Raw genomic sequence first — 21,627 nt, forward strand, 5'->3', positions numbered from 1 at the left:
TCACTCAAAAGACTTGTTTTAAACATTTGTAAAATACTGATTACTATTATTTTACTTTTAACATTATAAATTCAAATTCAAGTGGTAGAAGTCACAAAACTATAATGGGATTAATTATAATTTAGCAGTATAGATCTTAGTGCAGGGAGACACCCACCCACACCACAACAAACCTAACCTATCAGGTATATCTGTGTTTTATTTTCCTTTAGGTAGTATTCTTTGAAAAATTACATTGTTCAAGAATCAGTTCTTACAAACAGAGATAATTAGTAGCTAGATTCTCAAAACTCACAAAACCAATTGGTTTAGAAATATCTGTCAGCCAGTAAGTACTGTCATGCTCAAGTCAGCTTTACAAGTAATAATCTATAGCTAATTTTAGTAGGCAAGTTCATTTCTAAAGAGTGCTAGAGACTATTACTGTCTTTACTTTTTTTTTTTTGGCACTGAGCTACATCCCCAGCCTATTTTGTATTTTTTATTTAGAGACAGGGTCTCACTGAGTTGCTTTTAGCACCTTGCTCTTGCTGAGGCTGGCTTTGAATTTGAGGTCCTCCTTTCTCAGCCTATAGAGCTGATGGGATTACAGGTGTACACCACCGTGCTCTGTTGTTACTCTCAACTGTATGGCCAGTTGTCTTATTGCTGAACTGTGCATGATACATTTTCTTTTGGCAACTTTATCAATACTACAGGACAACTATAAAAGTTTGGATTCATTTAGTATTTCAAAATTTCATTGTAATTCATTTCTGATAGATGCTAGAATAGGAAAACCTTCAAGTATGTCTAATATAATGGTAAGGGAGGAAAAATCCTTCTAAATAATCAATAATGAAAGCTTTTCAGTTATGTACAAGTATATAATTCAACTCAACTTTATCAGTAAAAACATTAAAATGTTAGTTCCAATTCCCCATCAGAACATAACCACTGAGATACATCCCAGCCCTTTTTATTTTTAATTTTGAGACAGGGTCTCACTGAGTTGCGTAGGGCCTTACTAAGTTGTTGAGGCTGACTTTGAAATTGTGATCTTGTTGCCTCAGCCTCCAGAGCTGCTGGGATTACAGGTGTTGATAGTTTATTAATTTACAATAGTTTGTTCTATGGATTAAGCCAATTCTGGAGGTGTGGAATACATTGCCAAGAAATTTAGGTAGGAAGCTCAAGTCTGAAGTTCAGTCAAAAAAGTTTAACAAAATCACCAATTTAAATTGCTTTCGTTAAAAATTATCACTCCATGGGCTAGAGTTGTGGCTCAGTGGTAGAGTGCTTGCTTGGCATGCGTGAGGCACTGGGTTTGATCATCAGCACCACATAAAAATAAGTAAATAAAGGTATTGTGTTCATCTACAACTTAAAAAAATTTTTTTTAATTATCACTCCAAAATTCATACAAAGTAAATTAAGTATGGTATGGGAGAAAGTGCAGTCTGAATCATGTTCACATAATACAGATCAGTGATAAAGGTTAACTAGCAAAAACCGTCAAATAGGCATACATACAAACACTTGTATGTATACTTCCATGAATAACAAGAATTGATTCATTTGATAATTTTGTGTATAGCTTGTATACAATTTAAGAAAAGTATAAATAAAAAAGTTTCTAGTGGGCTGGGGAGATAGCTCAGTTGGTGGAGTGCTTGCTTTGCAAGCACAAGGCCCTGGGTTTAATCCCCAGCTCCGCAAAAAAAGTTTCTCTGGCAATGCCACAATAAATTCAGATGAATTGCTGAGTAACTGTCTTACAAACTGGTCTCTCTTCAGATAATAGCCAGTGATGTTGTTCTAGGAAATATGCTCTTCCTGATCACTCATTTCTGTTTTAACTGAGTATACATCTGTCAGCATGTGCTTTGGAATCTCTAAACTGTGGACTTTGAGAACATAACAAGCATTCCACTTTGACCAGACGTTGTTTTATTGTATACAGCTTCTTAGAGACCTTGTAATACTGAATGTTGGCCCGTGAAGGAGAACCCATTCTAAATCTGACTTAAAAACCAGTTTCACTTCAAAGGGAGTATCGAGTCCCCATTCCTCACACTATTAATACACATCCACTTCATCTCTGCAGTTAAATCAGCCACTCCCAGAAAGCAATAAAAGGGGGTGACTTTCAGTCTTCAAGTGACAAGCTGCTTATCCTATTCATCAGAGGAGGGAGTTTTGTTTGCTTTCCCATTATCTTCTTTTGTAAATAGCAGTTGTTAATTTCATCCATACTGGCTAATGATTGTGTTTGAAGTGTTAAAAAGAGGCAGTGCATATTCCTGCAGTCCTGTAGTGAAAGCTAGATGGAACTGATCTCCTGATAGCTCTTGGGCTACCTGTCATATTTTTTGTCTGATACCATCCAATGTGATTTATAATTCAGTCAATATTTCAGGAGTACTTGTAATCCTACAGAGGAGAAAGATCATCCTCTTAAACTTTCAACAGTTATATCCCAACCAATTTCACAAGTCTCTCATATTTGTCATGCCTTGCAATCCAGTTCTTGCTGAAATGACTTGAAGGCCATCACCGGTAAAGGTGAACCAATATCCTTCCCCTTTCTTTGGTTGTATGGGGAAGTTGTTATGTTTCCTCTTCTGAAACCTCCCCATCTTTCTTTGCTGCTCATATCAGATGACCTTTGCTGAGACATACAGAGACTGTAGGCTGCAGAATACAACACAGTGACAGCATGGAGGCCAGCTAGGTGACCAACTGATTTAAAAGTGTATCTTTCTTCATGTAAATATATATTTTGGGGTGGGTTCAAAGTGGTAGAGATTCTTGGAATCATTTTGTTGAAAGACAGAGAGTCTTCACTCCTGAATCTTTCCGCTTTCTTTTTTTTTTTTTTTTTTCAGCAAAGTTCCTATTTCAGTTTTCCTTTTTTCTTTTCTCATTGTAGTGGACATTTGGGAGTAATAAAAATAAGAAGAAAGGAAAAGCCCGAAAAATAGAGAAGAAAGGAACCATGAAGAAACAAGCCAACAAAACTGCCTCCTCAGGCAGTTCAGACAAAGACAGTTCTGCTGAGAGCTCAGCGCCTGAGGAAGGTGAGCCAAATACCCAGACCTGGGGCTGTGAATTCCTAGTCTTCTTAGGTTGGAGAGACAGAGGCAGAAGTAGGGAAGAAAGGAGCCCACATTACAGCTTGATCTCCGCCTTCAGGACAGTAGTCCTTAGCTTTTTCAGTGGTCATGGATCCTTTGAGAATCTGAAGAAAAGCAAGAAAAATCATGCATTTCCAGAGGGGTGGTTGAGAACCTGGGAACCCAACCAAGGAACCCAGGAGTAGTAGGAGTTCCTGCATTAGTCTCCACTCACTTTTTCCTGAGTGTCTTTTTCTTGTCCATGGAGGTAAATCCTTGAATCAGATGGAAAATTTAGAAGAAATATTCTTTTCATAAACCAAATTCCAGAACTTTTCAATAACACTAGTTTAACAACTGAACTTGTTCCAGAATAATAAACTTTAAGTTTTCTTGAAAAAGTAAAGTTCACTTGGCAAACCAACTGATAGAATATTGTCCTAACCTGGTTTAAAGCCCATATCTCGGGCTGGGGAGATAGCTCAGCTGGTAGAGTGCTTGCCTTGCAAGCACAAGGCCCTGAGTTTGATCCCCAGTACCATAAAAAATAAAAAATAAATAAATAAATAAATAAAGACCATATCTGTGAATGTTGGCTCAAATTGAATTAAACATAATTCTTATTAAATGGCTGGTTTTAACTTAATATTCATTAATAATATATATCGACTCTTTACATGCCACCTTTCAAGACCCAGTGTCATTAGGAAATGACTAATTAGTTTATGACTCTTTAAAATTTTTTTTTTAAATGACACTAATAAATGTTGAAGAAATTATAGGGTTAGGAAAATCTCCATTATTTTTCAACCTTAATGGTAACTGTTGATATAATATGGAACAAAATGTTTATATAGTCTAAAAGCATCTCCCTATACATACTAACTGCAGAGGGAAGAAGGTTCCTGTACAGAGAGGAAATCTGGGAAACACCACCTTAATCAAGTAATACAGATTAACATTACCAGTAATGATACAGATACTAGATGCTTCTTCTGTTTTTTTTTTTTTTTTTCTTTTTCTTTTTTTGTAGTAGGGCTTGAACTCAGGAGCTTGAATCCACTAAGCTACATCCTTAGCCCTTTTTATTTTTTATTTTGAAGACAGGGTCTTGCTAAATTGGTGAGGCTCGCATTAAACTTGTGATCCTTCTTTCATAGCCTCCCGAGTTTCTGGGATTACAGTTGTGTGCCTCTTTGCCTGGCTGGATGTTAGATGCTTTCTGATGTGATATCTTTAAAAGGACACAATCATTTAGAGAATATTCTTGCCAAAAATTCATAATGTAAATTGTTTCTTGGCAAAACAAACCAAGACCTTTAATAGCTGTTGTTATTAGAATTAATATTTAAAATTTAGTTTCTCAGTTGCACTAGCTACATTTCAGTTGTTCATTAGCCACCTGTGTTGGCTACTGTTCAGAGAATATTTTCATCACTACCTTACAAAATTCTGTTAGACAATTTTGTGGACTTATACTCTTCAAAAATTCAGAGGCTTGAAAGACAAAATCTAGTCCAAGCCACACATGGTGAACCCCTAGATTGGATCCTGGGCTCAAGTAATCTTCTGCATAAGCTCAGGAGTTTGGGTCAGTCTGGACAAAATCACAAGGTTCCATCTCATTAATTATAGATGAGTACACTTGTAATCATGGCTACTCAGGAGGCTGAGGCAGGAGGACCACAAGTTTAAGACCAGCCTGGGCAACCAAGTGAAACCCTATCTTGAAATAAAACAAACAAAAAAAAGGACTGGGGATGTAACTCAGTGGTAGAGCTCTTGCCTAGCTACATGAAGCCCTGTCTTCTATCCCAAGTAACACCTGAAAAATAATAATTAAATTTTTTTTTTTTTTTTAATAAAGTCTGAGGGCTGGGGTTGTAGCTCAGTGGCAGAGCGCTTGCCTAGCACGTGTGAGGCACTGGGTTCAGTTCTTAGCACCGCATATAAATAATAAAATAAAGGTCCATTGACAATTGAAAAAAATATTAAAAAAAAGAAGAAAGACGGTCCAGATTAATTGATACTCTAGAGACATGGCAACCAATGTGTGATCCTAGATTGGACCCTACTTGGTATAAAAAGTGACTATTAAGGTCAGTATTGAAACAATTGGTAAAAATTGAGTACTAACAATTGGTAAAAATATGTTAGATAATGGAATTGCATCAATGATAAATATTCTAAATTTGACAATTATCTGGTTTGTTATGTAAGAAACTTTCTTTCACAGGGCACAGTGTGCATGCCTGTGATCTCAGAAGGCAGGAGACCAGTCTCAGTAACTTAGTGAAACCCTGTCTCAAAAAATTTTGAGAGTCAGGCACGGTAGTGCACGCCAATGATCCCAGCTGCTCAGGAGGCTGAGGCAGGAGAATCGCAAGTTCAGTGCCAGCCTCAGCAAAAGTGAGGTGCTAAGCAACTTAGTTAGACCCTGTTTTTAAATTAAAAAATACAAAATAGGGCTGGGGATGTGGCTCAGTGGCCAAGTTCCCCTGAGTTCAATGCCCAGTCCTCTCCCCCAAAAAATGGTTATTTTTTGAGTTGTGCCACCTCACACAGCTACAATTTTTTATATGTATAGACAGAGAAAGTAGCCAGGCAAGGTAGCATATGCCTGTAATCTGAGCGGCTCAGGAGGCTAAGGGGGGAGGATCACAAGTTCAAAACTAGCCTCAGCAACAGTGGAGTGCTAAGAAACTCAGTGAGACCCTGTCTCTAAATAAAATATTTTTTTTTAATATTTTTTTCAGATATTGATAGATCTTTATTTTATTCATTTATTTATATGTGGTGCTGAGAATTGAACCCAGTGCCTCACACATGCTAGGCAAGTACTCTACCACTGAGCCACAACCCGAGCCCCTCTAAATAAAATATTTAATAAAGGACTGTGGATGTTGCTCAGTGGTTAAGCCACCTTGGGTTCAATTCCCAGTACCAGAACAAAAAAAGACTACCCTCTGCAACTTAGCAAGATCCTGTCTCAAAATAAAAAAGGCATAAAAGAATTGGAAAAGAACAAGCAAGTTTCTTTTTCCAGCCTTAATTTCTCTAACCTCTATTTGCATTTACCAAGAGCAGTCTATGGACTGGTCCCAAAGAAGTTGAGGTGGCCTTTTGCCTTTTTACCTGGGAGAGGCAGAGGGTAATGCTTGTCAACATTGTGGAGTCACTGGAACGTAGCATGTGATTGCATGTTGGGTCTCTGTTGCAGGTGAAGTGTCAGATTCTGACAGCAATAGCTCCTCTTCTAGTTCAGATTCAGATTCTTCCTCAGAAGATGAAGAGTTCCATGATGGCTATGGAGAGGATCTAATGGGAGATGAGGAAGACAGGGCCCGTCTGGAACAGATGACAGAGAAGGAGAGAGAACAAGAGCTGTTCAACCGCATAGAGAAGAGGGAGGTGTTGAAAAGAAGGTAAGGTTGTGTAGCTACCCTGCCTTTTCTGTTTATTTCTTGTCTCTTGTACTTCCCCTGTCCTTCACATCTGACCTATATAGGTGGTCCAACAGTTCAACTTAAGATTTTTCAACTTTACAAGGGTGTCAAAACATACCCGTGCAACCAGCCTGACTTTCATATTCAGTACAGTATTCAGTAAATTACATGAGATATTCAGTGAAATTTTGAGCACATTTAAGGCAGGCTGGCCTAAGCTATGATGTTTGAAAGGTTAGGTGTATTCCCTGCATTTTCATCTTATGGTGTTTTCACCTTATAATGTGGTTATAAGTTAAGGAGCATCTGTATATGAAGATGCATTTGGAAATGGTATTGTTAATAAAATCAAAAACAAATAATGTGTTTATATTTAGGATCACATTTGGTGGGAAGACATCAGATGATATGTAAAAATTAAATGAACAAATGGTGTTTCACAGCTTTATGTTTTACAGCTTGATTTTAAATTTTCCAGGCTCCCAAAGTAGAAATAATTTTCTAAAATTCACATTTGGAATGTGGTCTTCATAAGATTTAAGACTTGGAATTACTCATTATGTACACATTAGGTATCTGTCCTTTTTTTTTTTAAAAGCACTGGGGATTGAACCCAAGGGTGTTCTATCACTGAGCTATATTCCCAGCCCATTTCATTGTTTATTTTGAGATTGGGTCTCTCTAAGTTGCCAGGCTGGCCTTAAACTTGCAGTCCACCTGCCTTGATTTCTCAAGCAGTTGAGGTACTACTTGTACCTCAGTAGGCATGCACCACTGTGCCTGGCAGTCTTTGTATTTTCTTCAAATCTGAAATGTCAGATTGCTTCTTGGTAATCAAAAGATGCTTCGGTTTTCTGAATTTTTGCCACAAACTTGTCTTTTGTCTTTGGAAATAAGAGTCCTCAGAACCAGTATCCTTTCCTAGTTACCCAATATCATTAAAACAAAATCAAAGCACTTTTTTTTTCAGCAGTTAGTTCCATTTCATCTGGGAGCCTATTTGTCCTTTCTGGAGACCATATTAAGTGTGGTGAGTTATCCTAGACAAGAATGTTTTTGCTTTCAGTCAGCAGAAAGTAGTAGACATTTGCTTTGACTGAATGCTTCCAAGGTTACCTGTGTTGGAACCAACAGAACTTAAAGTGTGTTGGAATTGCCAGATGATTGGTTATGACTTGTAAAAATTATATTTCTGAACTGTGAAGACCATAAAAAAAGCTTGTTGTATAATGCCAATATGACCTTATGATTAAATCACAGTAACTCAAGAGTGATGAATGGCTCACCTCAAGCTTCGTTTTTCTGTTCATCTGTTTGTTTGAATTATTTGTTTGTTCGTTTATTTTTAGTGCTTGGGACCAAACCCATAGCATCAGCATGCTAGGCAAGCCTCAACCACTGAGTTACACTCCCATTCAGTTTTTAAATTTTTTGCCTTATGTGAATAAGGCAGTTGATTGCTTCAGCAACAATTTTTAGTACTAGAAGGGTTATGATAATTAAGACAGAGATGCAGAGCCTTGCACAGGAAATTGATATTTTTGTAGCTCATTTGTTTAGCTTTAGGGCATTACAATATAATAACTCAGAAAATTTCATTCATATATTTTACTTAAGTTCTTTATGTGGCTGTCATTCAATCATTATATGGATCTCATGGTAGCCTTTTTTTGGTGTGGGAGGGCAGTCTGTTTTTATATTTACAGTATTAGGGATTGAACCCAGGGATGCTCTGTCATTGAGCCACATCCCCAGCCCTTTTTTTCTTTTTTGATCTTTGATTCATTCTGTTATTTTTTCCTCCCTCCCACCCCTCCCACCCCTTTTTTCCCTCTATACAGTCCCTCCTTCCTCCATTCTTGCCCCGCTTCAACCCCCCATTATGTGTCATCATCCACTTATCAGTGAGATCATTCATCTTTTGGATTTTTTTTTTTTCTTCTTTTTTTTTTTTAATTGTAAACAAATGGGATACTTGTTGTTTCTCTGTTTGTACATGGAGTAAAGGCATACCATTTGTGTAATCATAAATTTACATAGGGTAATGTTGCTTGATTCATTCTGTTATTTTTTCCCTTCCCCCTCACCCCTCTCACCCCTCTTTTCCCTCTATATAGTCCTTCCTCCATTCTTGCCTGCCTCCCTAACCCTAACTCTAACCCTAACACTAACCCCTCCCACCCCCCATTATGTATCATCTTCTACTTATCAGTGAGATCATTCGTCCTTTGGTTTTTTGAGATTGGCTTATCTCACTTAGCATGATATTCTCCAATTTCATCCATTTGCCTCCAAATGCCATAATTTTATCATTCTTTATGGCTGAGTAATATTCCATTGTATGTATATACCACAGTTTCTTTATCCATTCATTAACTGAAGGGCATCTGGGTTGGTTCCCCAGTCTGGCTATTGTGAATTGAGCAGCTATGAACATTGATGTGGCCATATCTCTGTAGTATGCTGATTTTAAGTCCTTTGGGTATAGGCCAAGGAGTGGGATAGCTGGGTCAAATGGTGGGTCCATTCCAAGTTTTCTAAGGAATCTCCACACTGCTTTCCAGAGTGGCTGCACTAATTTGCAGCCCCACCAGCAATGTATGAGTGTACCTTTTTCCCCACATCCTCTCCAACACCTCTTGTTGCTTGTATTCTTGATAATCACCATTCTAATTGGGGTGAGATGGAATCTTAGTGTAATTTTCATTTGCATTTCTCTTATTACTAAAGATGTTGAACATTTTTTTTTTCATATGTTTGTTGATTGCTTGTAGATCTTCGGTGAAGTGTCTGTTCATATCCTTAGCCCATTTGTTGATTGGGTTATTTGTATTCTTGGTGTAGAGTTTTTTGAGTTCTCTATATATTTTGGAAATTAGTGCTCTATCTGAAGTATGAGTGGCAAAGATTTTCTCCCACTCTGTAGGCTCTCTCTTTGCATTGCTGATAGTTTCCTTTGCTGAGAGAAAGCTATTTAGTTTGAATCTATCCCAGTTATTGATTCTTGCTTTTATTTCTTGTGCTATGGGAGTCCTGTTAAGGAAGTCTGATCCTAAGCCAACAAGTTGAAGATTTGGACCTACTTTTTCATCTATAAGAAGGTCTCTGGTCTCTGGTGTGATTTCAAGGTCCTTGATCCATTGTGAGTTGAGTTTTGTGCAGGATGAGAGATAGGGGTTTAGTTTCATTCTGTTGCATATGGATTTCCAGTTTTCCCAGCACCATTTGTTGAAGAGGCTATCTTTTCTCCATTGCATATTTTTGGCACCTTTGTCTAGTATGAGAAAATTGTATTTATTTGGGTTTGTGTCTGTGTCCTCTATTCTGTACCATTGATCTACCTATTTTGGTGCCGATACCATGCCGTTTTTGTTACTGTTGCTTTGTAGTAGAGTTGAAGATCTGGTATTGCAGTATCCCCTGCTTTGCTCTTTCTACTGAGGATTGCTTTAGCTATTCTGGGTTTCTTATTCTTCCAGATGAATTTCATGATTGCTTGCTCTATTTCTGTAGGGTACATCATTGGGATATTAATTGGAATTGCATTGAATCTGTATAGCACTTTTGGTAGTATGGCCATTTTGACAATATTAATTCTGCTTATCCAAGAACATGGGAGATCTTTCCATCTTCTAAGGTCTTCCTCAATTTCTTTCTTCAATGTTTTGTAGTTTTCATTGTAGAGATCTTTTACCTCTTTGGTTAGATTGATTCCCAAGTATTTTATTTTCTTTGAGGCTATTGCAAATGGAGCTGTTTTCCTCATTTCCCTTTCAGCTGTTTTATCACTTGCGTATAAAAATGCTTTAGATTTATGCGTGTTGATTTTATAGCCTGCTATTTTGCTGAATTCATTGATGAAGTCTAGAAGTTTTCTGGAGGAGGTTTTTGGATCCTCTAAATATAGAATCATGTCATCCGCAAATAGTGACAGCTTAAGTTCCTCTTTTCCTATTCGTATCCCTTTAATTTCTTTGGTCTGCCTAATTGCTCTGGCTAGAGTTTCGAGGACAATGTTGAATAGAAGTGGTGAAGGAGGACATCCCTGTCTTGTTCCCGTTTTTAAAGGTTATGGTTTCATTTTTTCTCCATTAAGAATGATGTTGGCCATGGGCTTAGCATAAATAGCCTTTACAATGTTCAGGTATGTTCCTACTACCCCTATTTTTTCCAGTGTTTTGAGCATGAAGGGTGTTGTATTTTGTCGAACGCTTTTTCTGCATCGGTTGAAATAACCATATGATTCTCATCCTTAAGTCTATTGACATGATGGATTACGTTTATTGATTTATGGATGTTAAACCATCCTTGCATTCCAGGGATGAACCCCACTTGATTGTTACACAATTTTCTTAATATGTTTTTGGATACGGTTTGCCAATATTTTGTTAAGGATCTTTGCATCTATATTCATCAAGGATATTGGTCTAAAATTTTCTTTCCTTGATGTGTCTTTTCCTGGTTTGGGTATGAGGGTGATATTAGCTTCATAGAATGAGTTCAGAAGGGTACCCTCCTTTTCTATTTCCTGGAATACTTTGAGAAGTATTGGAATGACTTCTTCTTTGAAGGTCTTGTAGAACTCGGCTGAGAATCCGTCTGGTCCTGGGCTTTTCTTGGATGGTAGATTTTTAATGGCTTCTTCTATTTCATTGCTTGATATTGATCTGTTTAAATTGTGTATGTCCTCCTGGTTCAGTTTGGGAGGAGCACATGTCTCTAGAAATTTGTCATTGTCTTCGGTAGTTTCTATTTTGTTGGAATACAGATTTTCAAAGTAGCTTCTCATTATGTTCTGTATCTCAGTGGTGTCTGTCGTGATATTTCCTTTTTCATCACAAATTTTAGGAGTTTGAGTCTTCTCTCTCCTTCTCTTTGTTAGTGTGGCTAAGGGTTTGTCTATTTTGTTTACTTTCTCAAAGAACCCACTTTTTGTTTTGTCAATTTTTTGAGTTGTTTCTTTTGTTTCAATTTCATTGATTTCAACTCTGATTTTAATTATTTCCTGTCTTCTACTACTTTTGCTGTTATTCCATTCTTCTTTTTCTAGGGCTTTGAGCTGTAATGTTAGGTCATTTAGTTGTTGACTTCTCATTCTTTTCTGGAATGCGCTCCATGCAATAAATTTTCCTCTTAGTACTGCTTTCATAGTGTCCCAGAGATTTTGATAAGTTGTATTGTTGTTCTCATTGACCTCTAAGAATTTTTTTATCTCCTCCCTGATGTTTTTTGTTATCCATGTTTCCTTCAATAGCATATTATTTAGTCTCCAGGTGTTGGAGTAATTTCTGTTTTTTCTTTTGTCATTGATTTCTATTCTCAGTCCATTATGATGTGATAGAACACAAGGCAGTATCTCTATTTTTTTGCATTTCCTAAGGGCTGTTTTGTGGCATAACATATGGTCTATTTTTGAGAAGGTTCCATGTGCTGCTGAGACAAAAGTGAATCCGCTCGTTGATGGATGGAATATTCTATATATGTCTATTAAGGCTAGGTTATTGATTGTGTTACTGAGTTCTGTGGTTTCTTTGGTTGGTTTTTGTTTGGAAGATCTATCTAGTGGTGACAGTGATGCGTTAAAAGTCACCCAGAATTATTGTGTTGTGTTCTATGTGTTTCCTGAAATTGAGAAGGATTTGTTTGACGTACAGGGATGCACCATTGTTTGGGGCATAAATATTTACTGTCGTTATGTCTTCCTGATTTATGGTTCCCTTAAGCAGTATGAAATGTCCTTCTTTATCCCTTCTGACTAACTTTGGCTCGAAGTCCACTTTATCTGATATAAGGATGGAAACCCCCGCTTTTTTACTGAGTCCATGTGCGTGGTAGGTTTTTTCCCATCCTTTCACCTTGAGTCTGTGGATGTCTTTTTCTATGAGATGAGTCTCTTGCAGGCAGCATATTGTTGGGTCTTTCTTTTTAATCCATTCTGCCAGTCTATGTCTTTTGATTGATGAGTTTAGGCCATTAACGTTCAGGGTTATTATTGAGATACGATTTGTATTCCCAGTCATTTGTCTTATTTTTGGTTTTTAAGTTGGCTTGGTTTCTCCTTTGAGTGGTTTTTTTCTAAGGTAATTCCTCCCTTTGCTGACCTCCATTGTTGTTTTTCATTTCCTCCTCATGAAATATTTTGTTGAGAACGTTCTGTAGTGCAGGCTTTCTATTTGTAAATTCTTTTAACTTTTGTTTATCATGGAAGGATTTTATTTCATCTTCAAATCTGAAGGTTAGTTTTGCTAGGTGTAGGATTCTTGGTTGGTAACCATGTTCTTTCAGAGCTTGAAATACGTTGTTCTAGGCCCTTCTAGCTTTTAGAGTCTGGGTTGAGAAGTCGGCTGCTATCTGTATTGGTCTCCCCCTCTATGTAATCTGATGCTTTTTCTCTCGCGGCCTTCAAAATCCTATCTTTATTTTGAATGTTAGGCATTTTCATTATAATGTGCCTTGGTGGGGATCTGTTGTGATTTTGTGCATTTGGTGTTCTGTAAGCCTCTTGTATTTGATTTTCCCTTTCATTCTTCAGGTTTGGGAAATGTTCTGATATTATTTCATTGAATATTTTGTTCATTCCTTTGGTTTATATCTCTGTGCCTCCCTCAACCCAAATAATTGATTTTTAAGATTCTGTTCATGATTTCTTACCATATTCTCTGTTTGGGCCACTTTATTTTCAAGATTCAATATTTTGTCTTCATTGTCTGAGGTTCTGTCTTCCAAGTGGTCTAGTCTTTTTGTGATGTTTTCATTAAGTTTTTTATTTGGTTTATTGTTTCCTTCATTTCAAGGATTTCTGTTTGGGTTTTTTTTTTTTTTTTTTTTTTTTTTTTGAGAATCTCTATCTCTTTGTTGAAATGATCCTTTGCTTCCTGCAGGTGCTCTTTCAGCTTATTGGTATTATCATTCATTGCCTGCATTTGCTGTCTTATCTCATCCTTTGCTTCACAAATCATCTTATTCATGTACAATCTGAAGTCCTTTTCTGACATTTCTTCTAACATACTGTCATTGGATTCTATTAATATAGAATCTAGATTTATTTGGATCATTTTCTTCCCTTGGTTTTTCATGTTGTTCATGTATCTTCCCCTCTAGTAGTGCAGATTTGGGGTATTACAGATTTCCCCCTATAGGCTTATAGTGGCCCTATACATTTCCAAAACCCTTTCTTTAAGGGGAGACCAATATTAGCAGTGCCCAATTCAGACACTATGCAATCCTAGACCAAATAGCCCCTATGAGGACAATAACAAAATTGTCATAATAAACAGAATGAGTTCAAATATTATCTTCAGTAAAACAAACAAATTTGCAATAAGGTCTGCGATTTCAAATGGAGGACAAAGAGGAGGCAGAGGGATGTAGAATGTGGCTGTTAATGGGATAAGAAAAGAATATACAGAAGTTCTAGATAATAGAAAGGGTGAGAGTGTAATCAAAAGAAATTGGATGTTAGCATGCAAAAAAGGGAGAAAGAGACTCAGGGAACAGATAAACTAAAGGAGAAGAGAGCAAGAAAAGTAAAGAAATAAAAACTTAAATTTTTTCAATAAGGAGAAAAATGAAAATCTACAGTATAACAGTCATATAGTAATGAAACCTCCCAGAGTCCAGTAGCCTGGTGCATGAGAGGTACCTGACAATGAGCTTCAAGCCTCCAGCAGGCAAGTCAGGATGGGTTTTGTCCCACCTAAAGATCAGAGCTACTGCTTCCAGGATTATCCAAGATGGCTGCTCTGGCTTCAAAATGTGTTGGCAAATAGGGAGCTGCAGCTCAGCGTGTGGCCGTGGTCAGCAGGAGGTCCTGGAGGTGGGATGCGGTTGGTCAGGCAGGGGTCCTGGAGGTCGGGTGTGTTTGGTGTGGTTGTGGCATCCTGGAGGCCGGTTGCAATCAGTTGGTCTGGGGGTCCTGGCGGCAGGGAGCGGTCAGTCGATGTGAGGGCTCCAGATGCAGGGAGTGATCAGTCGGGCTGAGGGATCCTGGAGACAGAGCTCAGTCAGTCCGGCCAGGTGTCCTACAGGGCCTGGCTGTTGTCTCAAAATGGCGACAGCCACGTGTAATCAAACCTGCAGGTACTGTAACAGTGAACTTCCAGGCAACAGCAGGCAGTTGGTGCTCCACTGGCGGTCGGTGATCAGTTTGCTGACTGTTGTCGGACGATCAGGAGGTGAACCTCATGCATTGGGTGATAGATAGGTGTAAGGCAGGCGATGGACAGGCGAGAGGCAGGCAAATGGCGGATCATAGGCGCCTGACAGTGAGCAATCTGCACTCAAAAAATGCCTCCATATACTGACAGACTGCAGGTGGTCACAGCAGACAAATGAGGTAAATAGCAGGGGGATTGATAAGCAGCAAAAACTGCCTTACCAAGAAACAGATATCCTCTGCTCTGCTTGAAATCGGAGTTACGCAGTGACAAGGAATACAGCCTCCCTCTAGTCCGCCATCTTGGATCCCCCCCTCCGGTCCTTTTTATTTTGTGTTTTGAGACAGGGTCTTCCGGAGTTGCAGGGGCTGACCTCAAACTTGGAATCCTCCTGCCTCAGCCTCCTGAGTTGCTGGGTTTACAGGCATGTACTACTCTGCCCAGATATAACAGTCTTATATAAGCACCATTAATGTCCTGTTCTCTAATCAGCAATACCAGTAGTGAAGTTACTCTCAGGTGTTGGATTCCTCAGGGGAACGGGCAGCATACAATATGGCCTAATCACAGAAAGAACACTGACATTTTAGGGTCAGAACCTTAGCTTGGTGATAGTGTGAGTGCTTGCTTACCGTTTGCATTGCTTTTGGTTCAATATTCTGTAACCCCAAAAAACAAACAAAACAAAAGAAAAAGTTGACATGTTAGTCAGAAGACGGTCTAGGTTCAATCCAGACCCCATTGGTCAGTGATCTTGAATTAAATGACTTACCTTCCTCCTGGCTCAGCTTTTCCTCAGGTGGTGTTGAAAGCCTTGAATGAGATGATATACTTAAGAACACCATGTAAATATAAGCTCTTAAACACTTTAAAATACTTTATTTAAAGTAACCCACTAAAGTGTACAATTTGATAGTGGTTGTGTGTGTGTGTGTGTTGCTAAGGATCAAACCCAGGGACTCAAGCATGCTAGGAAAGTGTTCTACCACTGAGCTCCATCTCCAACCCATTTTTAATTTTTTATTTTGAGACAGGGTCTCCCTAAGTTATTAGGGCCTCACTAAATTGCTGAACTGCCTTTGAACTTTTGATCCTCTCACCTCAGCCTCTGAGTCAATGGGATTACAGGCATGTGCTGCCACCCCCAGTTTAATATACTTCTTGTGGTAGTGGTTTAGATCAGTGGTAGAGCACTTTCCTAGCATTCACAAGGCCTTGGGTTGAATCCCCAATACCTCAGAAAGAGAAAAAAAAAATCCTTGTCCTGAACGCTAAAATTGTGACATCATGCCAAATGTAGTGATGTATACCTTAATCTCAACTTACTCCAGAGGCTGAGGCAAGAGGTTCACAAGTTTGAGGTCAGCCTGGGCAACTTAGGAAGACCCTATTCCAAAATAAAATAAAGATGGCTGAGAACGTAGCTCAGTGATAGAACACTTGCCTGGAATGTGCAGGATCCTGGGTTCAACCCTCTATAACACAAATAACAGCAATAATTGTGACATTGTAATTTTGCTTTCTCACTTGACCCAAGAATAAATTATTTTCTTCTGTTACATGAAAACTAAAGAACTGGTATTACCATAAGTCTAAAGAAGAGTACAACAGTATCCTGTGTATTTTTTCTTGTTTTTAAAAAAATCTATTCCAATTTACTGCCTTCAAGTATTTTTGTTGTACTTATATTCAGTATTTTTGATATGTTTACAAAGTATATTGGAGTTTCTTGCAGGAGGCCAAAGTGTTTATTAACTCCTTTCCTATCCTTACTTCCTTTCGCCTAACAGAAATCAATCTTTATGTATTTTTCATTGTTTTTTTTTTTTAAACCAAACAATATTTTTAACCAGGTTTGAAATTAAGAAAAAACTAAAAACAGCCAAAAAGAAAGAAAAGAAAGAAAAAAAGAAAAAGCAAGAAGAGGAACAGGAAAAGAAGAAGCTGACACAGATTCAAGAATCTCAGGTAGGAGATTCAGTGGTCCTTATAAAAAGAGATTACCTTTTCTCTTTCAGGTAGAGTTAGGTTTATATTAATCACCCAAGGATAGTTAGTGAAAGGTTAGTTAGTTCATTTATCTCTGGATGTATCATTTTACCATTAGCCAAACTGGTTAACTTCTTAGGACATCGCCACTCAAATCTGCATTTCAATAGGAGCCCACTAGAGTGAGCATAACTTGAGGAAAAGTTGGTAAGATTGATTATGATGTTTACTCAGGTGTATGTGATTCTAGACTTGGTAAAAGTCTAGAAAAATAAGTCTAGGAAAATAAGTCATCTCTGCATTCATCATGAATTATCAACAAATATTAGATCATAATCTATGTGTTCTTACAGAAAGAGTTTATTTGGATAATTCTTTAGTTTGCCGTTTATTAGGCAGATAAACTGATTTTGCTGTTCTGTTTTCTTTGTCCACAAGAGGATACTCTCCTCTTATACAAGTTTTAAGTTTCTGTAGCCAACAGAAATTCACATGGGAGACTGAATATTAATTGTAGGTATAGAGAATCTTATCAACTATTAATTTTTTCAAAAAAAGGCCTACTTATCCTTTCCTTCCTAGGTAACGTCCCACAATAAGGAACGACGTTCCAAACGGGATGAGAAATTAGATAAGAAATCTCAAGCCATGGAGGAGCTTAAAGCAGAGCGAGAAAAACGCAAGAACAGAACAGGTAAGTGGGAGAAAGTAATGATTACTTTGTGTCTTCAATTATTTGATTTTACTCACTGGTAGCCATTTTATCCCCCCCCCCCCTTTTAGTTCATTATAATGAAAAATTCTAAACATGCTGAGAATAGTATAATGAACTTTTATGATTCTATTATCTAATCTCCATAGTCATCTCATTGCCAATCTTGTTGAATCTATACTCCTCTCTGATTTTTTTAAAATATTTTTTAGTTGTCTATTTATCTATTTATTTATATGTGATGCTGAGGATCAGACCCAGGGCCTCACCTATGCCAGGCAAGCACTCTACCACTGAGCCACAACTCCAGCCCCAGATTATTTTTTATTAAATCCCAGTATCATCGTATTTCTGCCAATAAATATCTCTTATAGATAAGGATTCTTGTTTGTTGGATTGATCGATTTGGTACCAGGGATTGAACCCAGAGCCACTTCCCCAGAATTTTTTTATTTTTTATTTTGAAACAGGGTATTTCCAGGTTGCTTCAGGGCCTCCCTAAGTTGCTGAAGCTGTCTTTGAACTTGTGATCCTCCTGCCTTACCCTTCGAAGTTGCTGGTGCACCACTGCACCAGGCTAGGACTCTTGTTTTAAACCTAACTTCTATACCATTGTCACACTCAAAAAATCTTAACAATGAATCCCTAAATGTGATCAAATATTTAGTTAATATTAAAGTTTCTATATTTGTTTTATAACTTAAAAAATAATAATTTTATTGTTTGAATCAGGAACTTAAAATCCACATTTTATGACTTATTAATATATCCCTTAAGTTACATAAGCTATGGGTTTTTTCCTTGTCTGTTTATCCCCCTTGTAGCTTATTTGCTGAAGAAACCATGTCATTTGTCTGTTTCTCAAAAATGCTGACTACATCCCATTGGTAGTATTGGGTCTGTTCCTGTAATCCCTTGAATTTCCTGTGAAAGCTAGAGAATTGGTCAGATTTGGGTTTGTTTTGTATTTTGCTAATAATTTTAGTTTGGGAAAGAAGGGGGATTTTTAATATCTGATTGTCTCTCGTTTTGTGATGTTACCAGCTCTTTCAGGCAGGATTTACCACAATAAAGTAACAAACTACTCCCCTATTCCTATACATGCATCAGTATGAGTTCAGCTGAGATCATCTCCAAGATGCAGGTGGTGGTCAGGTCTGCTCTACCTGTCTCTCTTCCTTCTTGACCCAAGGGCACATTTTTAATCATTGTGACAATAGAAGTATAAAAGGGGAAAGCAGAAATACAAAGTACCTGTTAAGGTTGAGACTTGAAGTTGACACAGTATCACTCTCAAGTTCGGAGGAACAGAAATTACCAAATTACATGACAGAAAGCATGTGTACAGGATAGTGTGAAGAATAGGAAATAGTAATGTGTTCTGTCACAGCCATTGATGATCATAACTTAGATCGTTTAATTCACTAGGAGTTGCAAAATGATATTCTACCTGGTACAGTGGCACATGCCTGTAATCCCAGTGATTTGAGAGACTGAGGCAGGAGGATTGTAAATTTGAGGCCAGTCTGGACAGTTTAGTGAAACTCTTGTCTCAGATGTCTGGGTCCGTTTTTTTAGGCTCACTGACTAGAGATGGGGTTCTTTCCTGGGATGAATCTGTTTGAACTTCAGATTGTACCTGTAAATATGCTTGTCAGTGGCTCTGAGGCTGTGGATCTAACGTGGAAATTAGTTTTTCTAGCTATTTTTCAGTCTTGTCAGTAAATGCTCAGAGGTATGTGCTGCCTCTGTGAGGTGTATGCTAAAAGGAATGTAAAGAAAGGATAGTGTTACCTGCCTTCAAAGACTGATAATCTTGTTTGGGAGATGGGACAAAGTTCTGGAGACATTTAAAGTGTATTTACCAGTGCAAAAAAAAAATACCTTTCATGGAGATTAATTCATTATGAAAATAAAATTTTGCCTTAACCTTTAAAAAATAAAATAAAATAACTAGAATTTTTAAGAAGAACCAGAGATGTAGCTCAGTGTAAAGCAACCCTGCCTTCAATCCCCAGTACCTAAAAAGGAAAAAAATAATGATACTCTAATCTGTCATTTTTATTTATTATCTGGTCTCCTTCTATAAAAAAAAAAAACAAAAAAAAAACTTCTCATTAACTATTTAGTTGCACCCCTGTACATTTTTAATAGGAAAGGCAGAATAAATGCTTGATATACTTTTCTTTATTTACCAGTTTTCAAAAATATGAAATAGTTCCTTAGCAACTACTAAAAGTGACCAATGAGGTATATTTATTTTGAATATCCCTGTGAACTCATGGATTTTAAACTGTTTTATGTATTTTAATGCATTGTAGCAATTATTGATACTCAATTTGTCAACTAGTTGTAACAAGACCCTGTAACACAAGATCTGAGTAATCCTGGTTTGGTTTTGTTTTATTTTTGGTGGTGGTACTGAATTGTACCCACAGCCTTATGCAGGCTAGTCAAGTACTCTACTACCCTTCATCTTTTAACTTTCTTACTTTGTGGATTTGGAATCAGACTTTTCTTTAGGGAGCCCTTTTTCATGAGAACTTATATTTAGAGACCACAAGGAACACTTACACTACCAAGGTAGCTACCTATTTTTAAGACTTTTCAAGTGTGCAGAGCTAGGATTTTTTATTTATTTATTTATTTTGAGTGCTGGGGATCGAACCCAGGACCTCGTACTTGCAAGGCAAGCACTCTACCGACTGATCTATCTCCCCAGCCCCCCCCCCCCTTTTTTTTTAAGGATAAAGTTTAGCATGAAGCTGGGTACAGTGACTTGTGCCAGTTTCCATCTACTGGGAAAGCTAAGCAGGAAAATTGCTTGAGCCCAGGAGTTCAGCAATTTAGCAATACCTGTCTCCAAATAAAAAAATAAAAACGGTTGGAAATGTAGCTCAGTGGTAAAGCGTCCCCAGGTTCATTCCCTATTAATATACACACACACATATATATATACATATAACCAGCCTGGGGCAACCATGGGTTCATTCCCCAGTCACACACACACACACACACACACACACTCATACACACTCACACATACTCACACACAAACAGCCTGGGCAACATAGCAAGATTCTGTCTTTAAAAAAAAATAAAAACATGAACCTTATACTGATGATACCTTTTGCATGTGCTTATGTGCCTGTTATGTGTGTATATTTGTGTGATATGTAGTATTGGAGATTGAACCCTGGAGCATTCTACCAGTGAACTATTCCCCTTACTTTTTGTTTATTTATTTATTTAGTTAGTTAGTTAGTTAGTTGGTTCATTTATTTATTTTTGGTACTGAGAATTGAACCCAAAGGTTCTTTAACCGCTGAGCCACATCCCTAGCCCTTTTTCATATTTTATTTTCAGCCAGGGTCTCGCTGAGTTGCTTAGGTCCTCACTAAATTGTTAAGGCTGGCTTTGAACTTGCAATCCTCCTGCCTCAGTCTCCTAATTTGCTGGGATTATAGGCATGTGCCACTGCACCCAGTTTTATTTTGTTCTTCCAGCACTTTTTTAAACTTTTTAAAAATTTTTAAAAAGTCTTCTTTTAGTTGGAGATAGACACAGTCCCTTTATTTATTTATTTTAAATATTTTTAGTTGTAGTTGGACATGAAATCTTTATTTTTTTACATGATACTGAGAATCAAACCAGTGCCTCACACATGGTGGATAAGAACTGTATCACTGAGCCACAACCCCAGCCCCCATTTATCTTTATGTGTTGCTGAGGATCGAACCCAGTTCCTCACACATGCTAGGCAAGCGCTCTACCACTGAGCTACAACTCTAGCCCCAAAACTTTTTTAAATTTTGAGATAGGCCCTTACTGTGTTGCCCAGGCAGTCCTCAAACTTGTAATCCTCTTGCCTTAGGCTCCCGAGTTGCTGGGATCACAGGAGCGCTCTACCATGGCACTGTATCTCTAATTCTTTTTTTTTTCCTTTGAGATAGGGTCTTACTAAGTTGCCAAGGTTGACCTTAAACTTGTAATCTTCCTATCTCCCAAGTAACTGGAATTATAGGTGTGTGCCATCATGCTCAGCTGTGATACTGTTTCTAATTCAAGAATGTCAGAGTTTTTCCTTTTTTTTTTTCTTTTCTTTTCGAAATAAACTTACTGAAATATAACTCATATATAATACATATAATAATGTTGACTTACTTAAAGTTTACAAGGCAAGACTAACGATGTAGCTCAGTGGTAACTCTCTAAATAGCCTAGCATGT

At 37.7% G+C, this 21,627-nt stretch overlaps 1 protein-coding gene and 1 pseudogene across 3 annotated transcripts in view; one reads left to right on the top strand and one right to left on the bottom strand.

The window, feature by feature from the left end:
• The window catches only part of RTF1 (RTF1 homolog, Paf1/RNA polymerase II complex component), a 63,661-nt gene that overhangs the window by 28,518 nt on the left and 13,516 nt on the right, over nt 1-21,627 (top strand). For both annotated transcript variants that reach the window (XM_079128764.1, XM_079128765.1), the window contains 4 exons: nt 2,912-3,059; nt 6,316-6,520; nt 16,551-16,665; nt 17,269-17,380. In XM_079128764.1, coding sequence (XP_078984890.1) covers nt 2,912-3,059; nt 6,316-6,520; nt 16,551-16,665; nt 17,269-17,380 — 580 coding nt within the window. The remainder of the gene's footprint in view (nt 1-2,911; nt 3,060-6,315; nt 6,521-16,550; nt 16,666-17,268; nt 17,381-21,627) is intronic.
• Nucleotides 554-2,854, bottom strand: LOC306655573 (translin-associated protein X-like; annotated as a pseudogene). The gene has a single exon. The product of its transcript is annotated as a translin-associated protein X-like (transcript).

The sequence above is a fragment of the Sciurus vulgaris genome, assembly GCF_902686455.1.
Source record: "Sciurus vulgaris genome assembly, chromosome: 2".
NCBI lineage: Eukaryota > Metazoa > Chordata > Mammalia > Rodentia > Sciuridae > Sciurus > Sciurus vulgaris.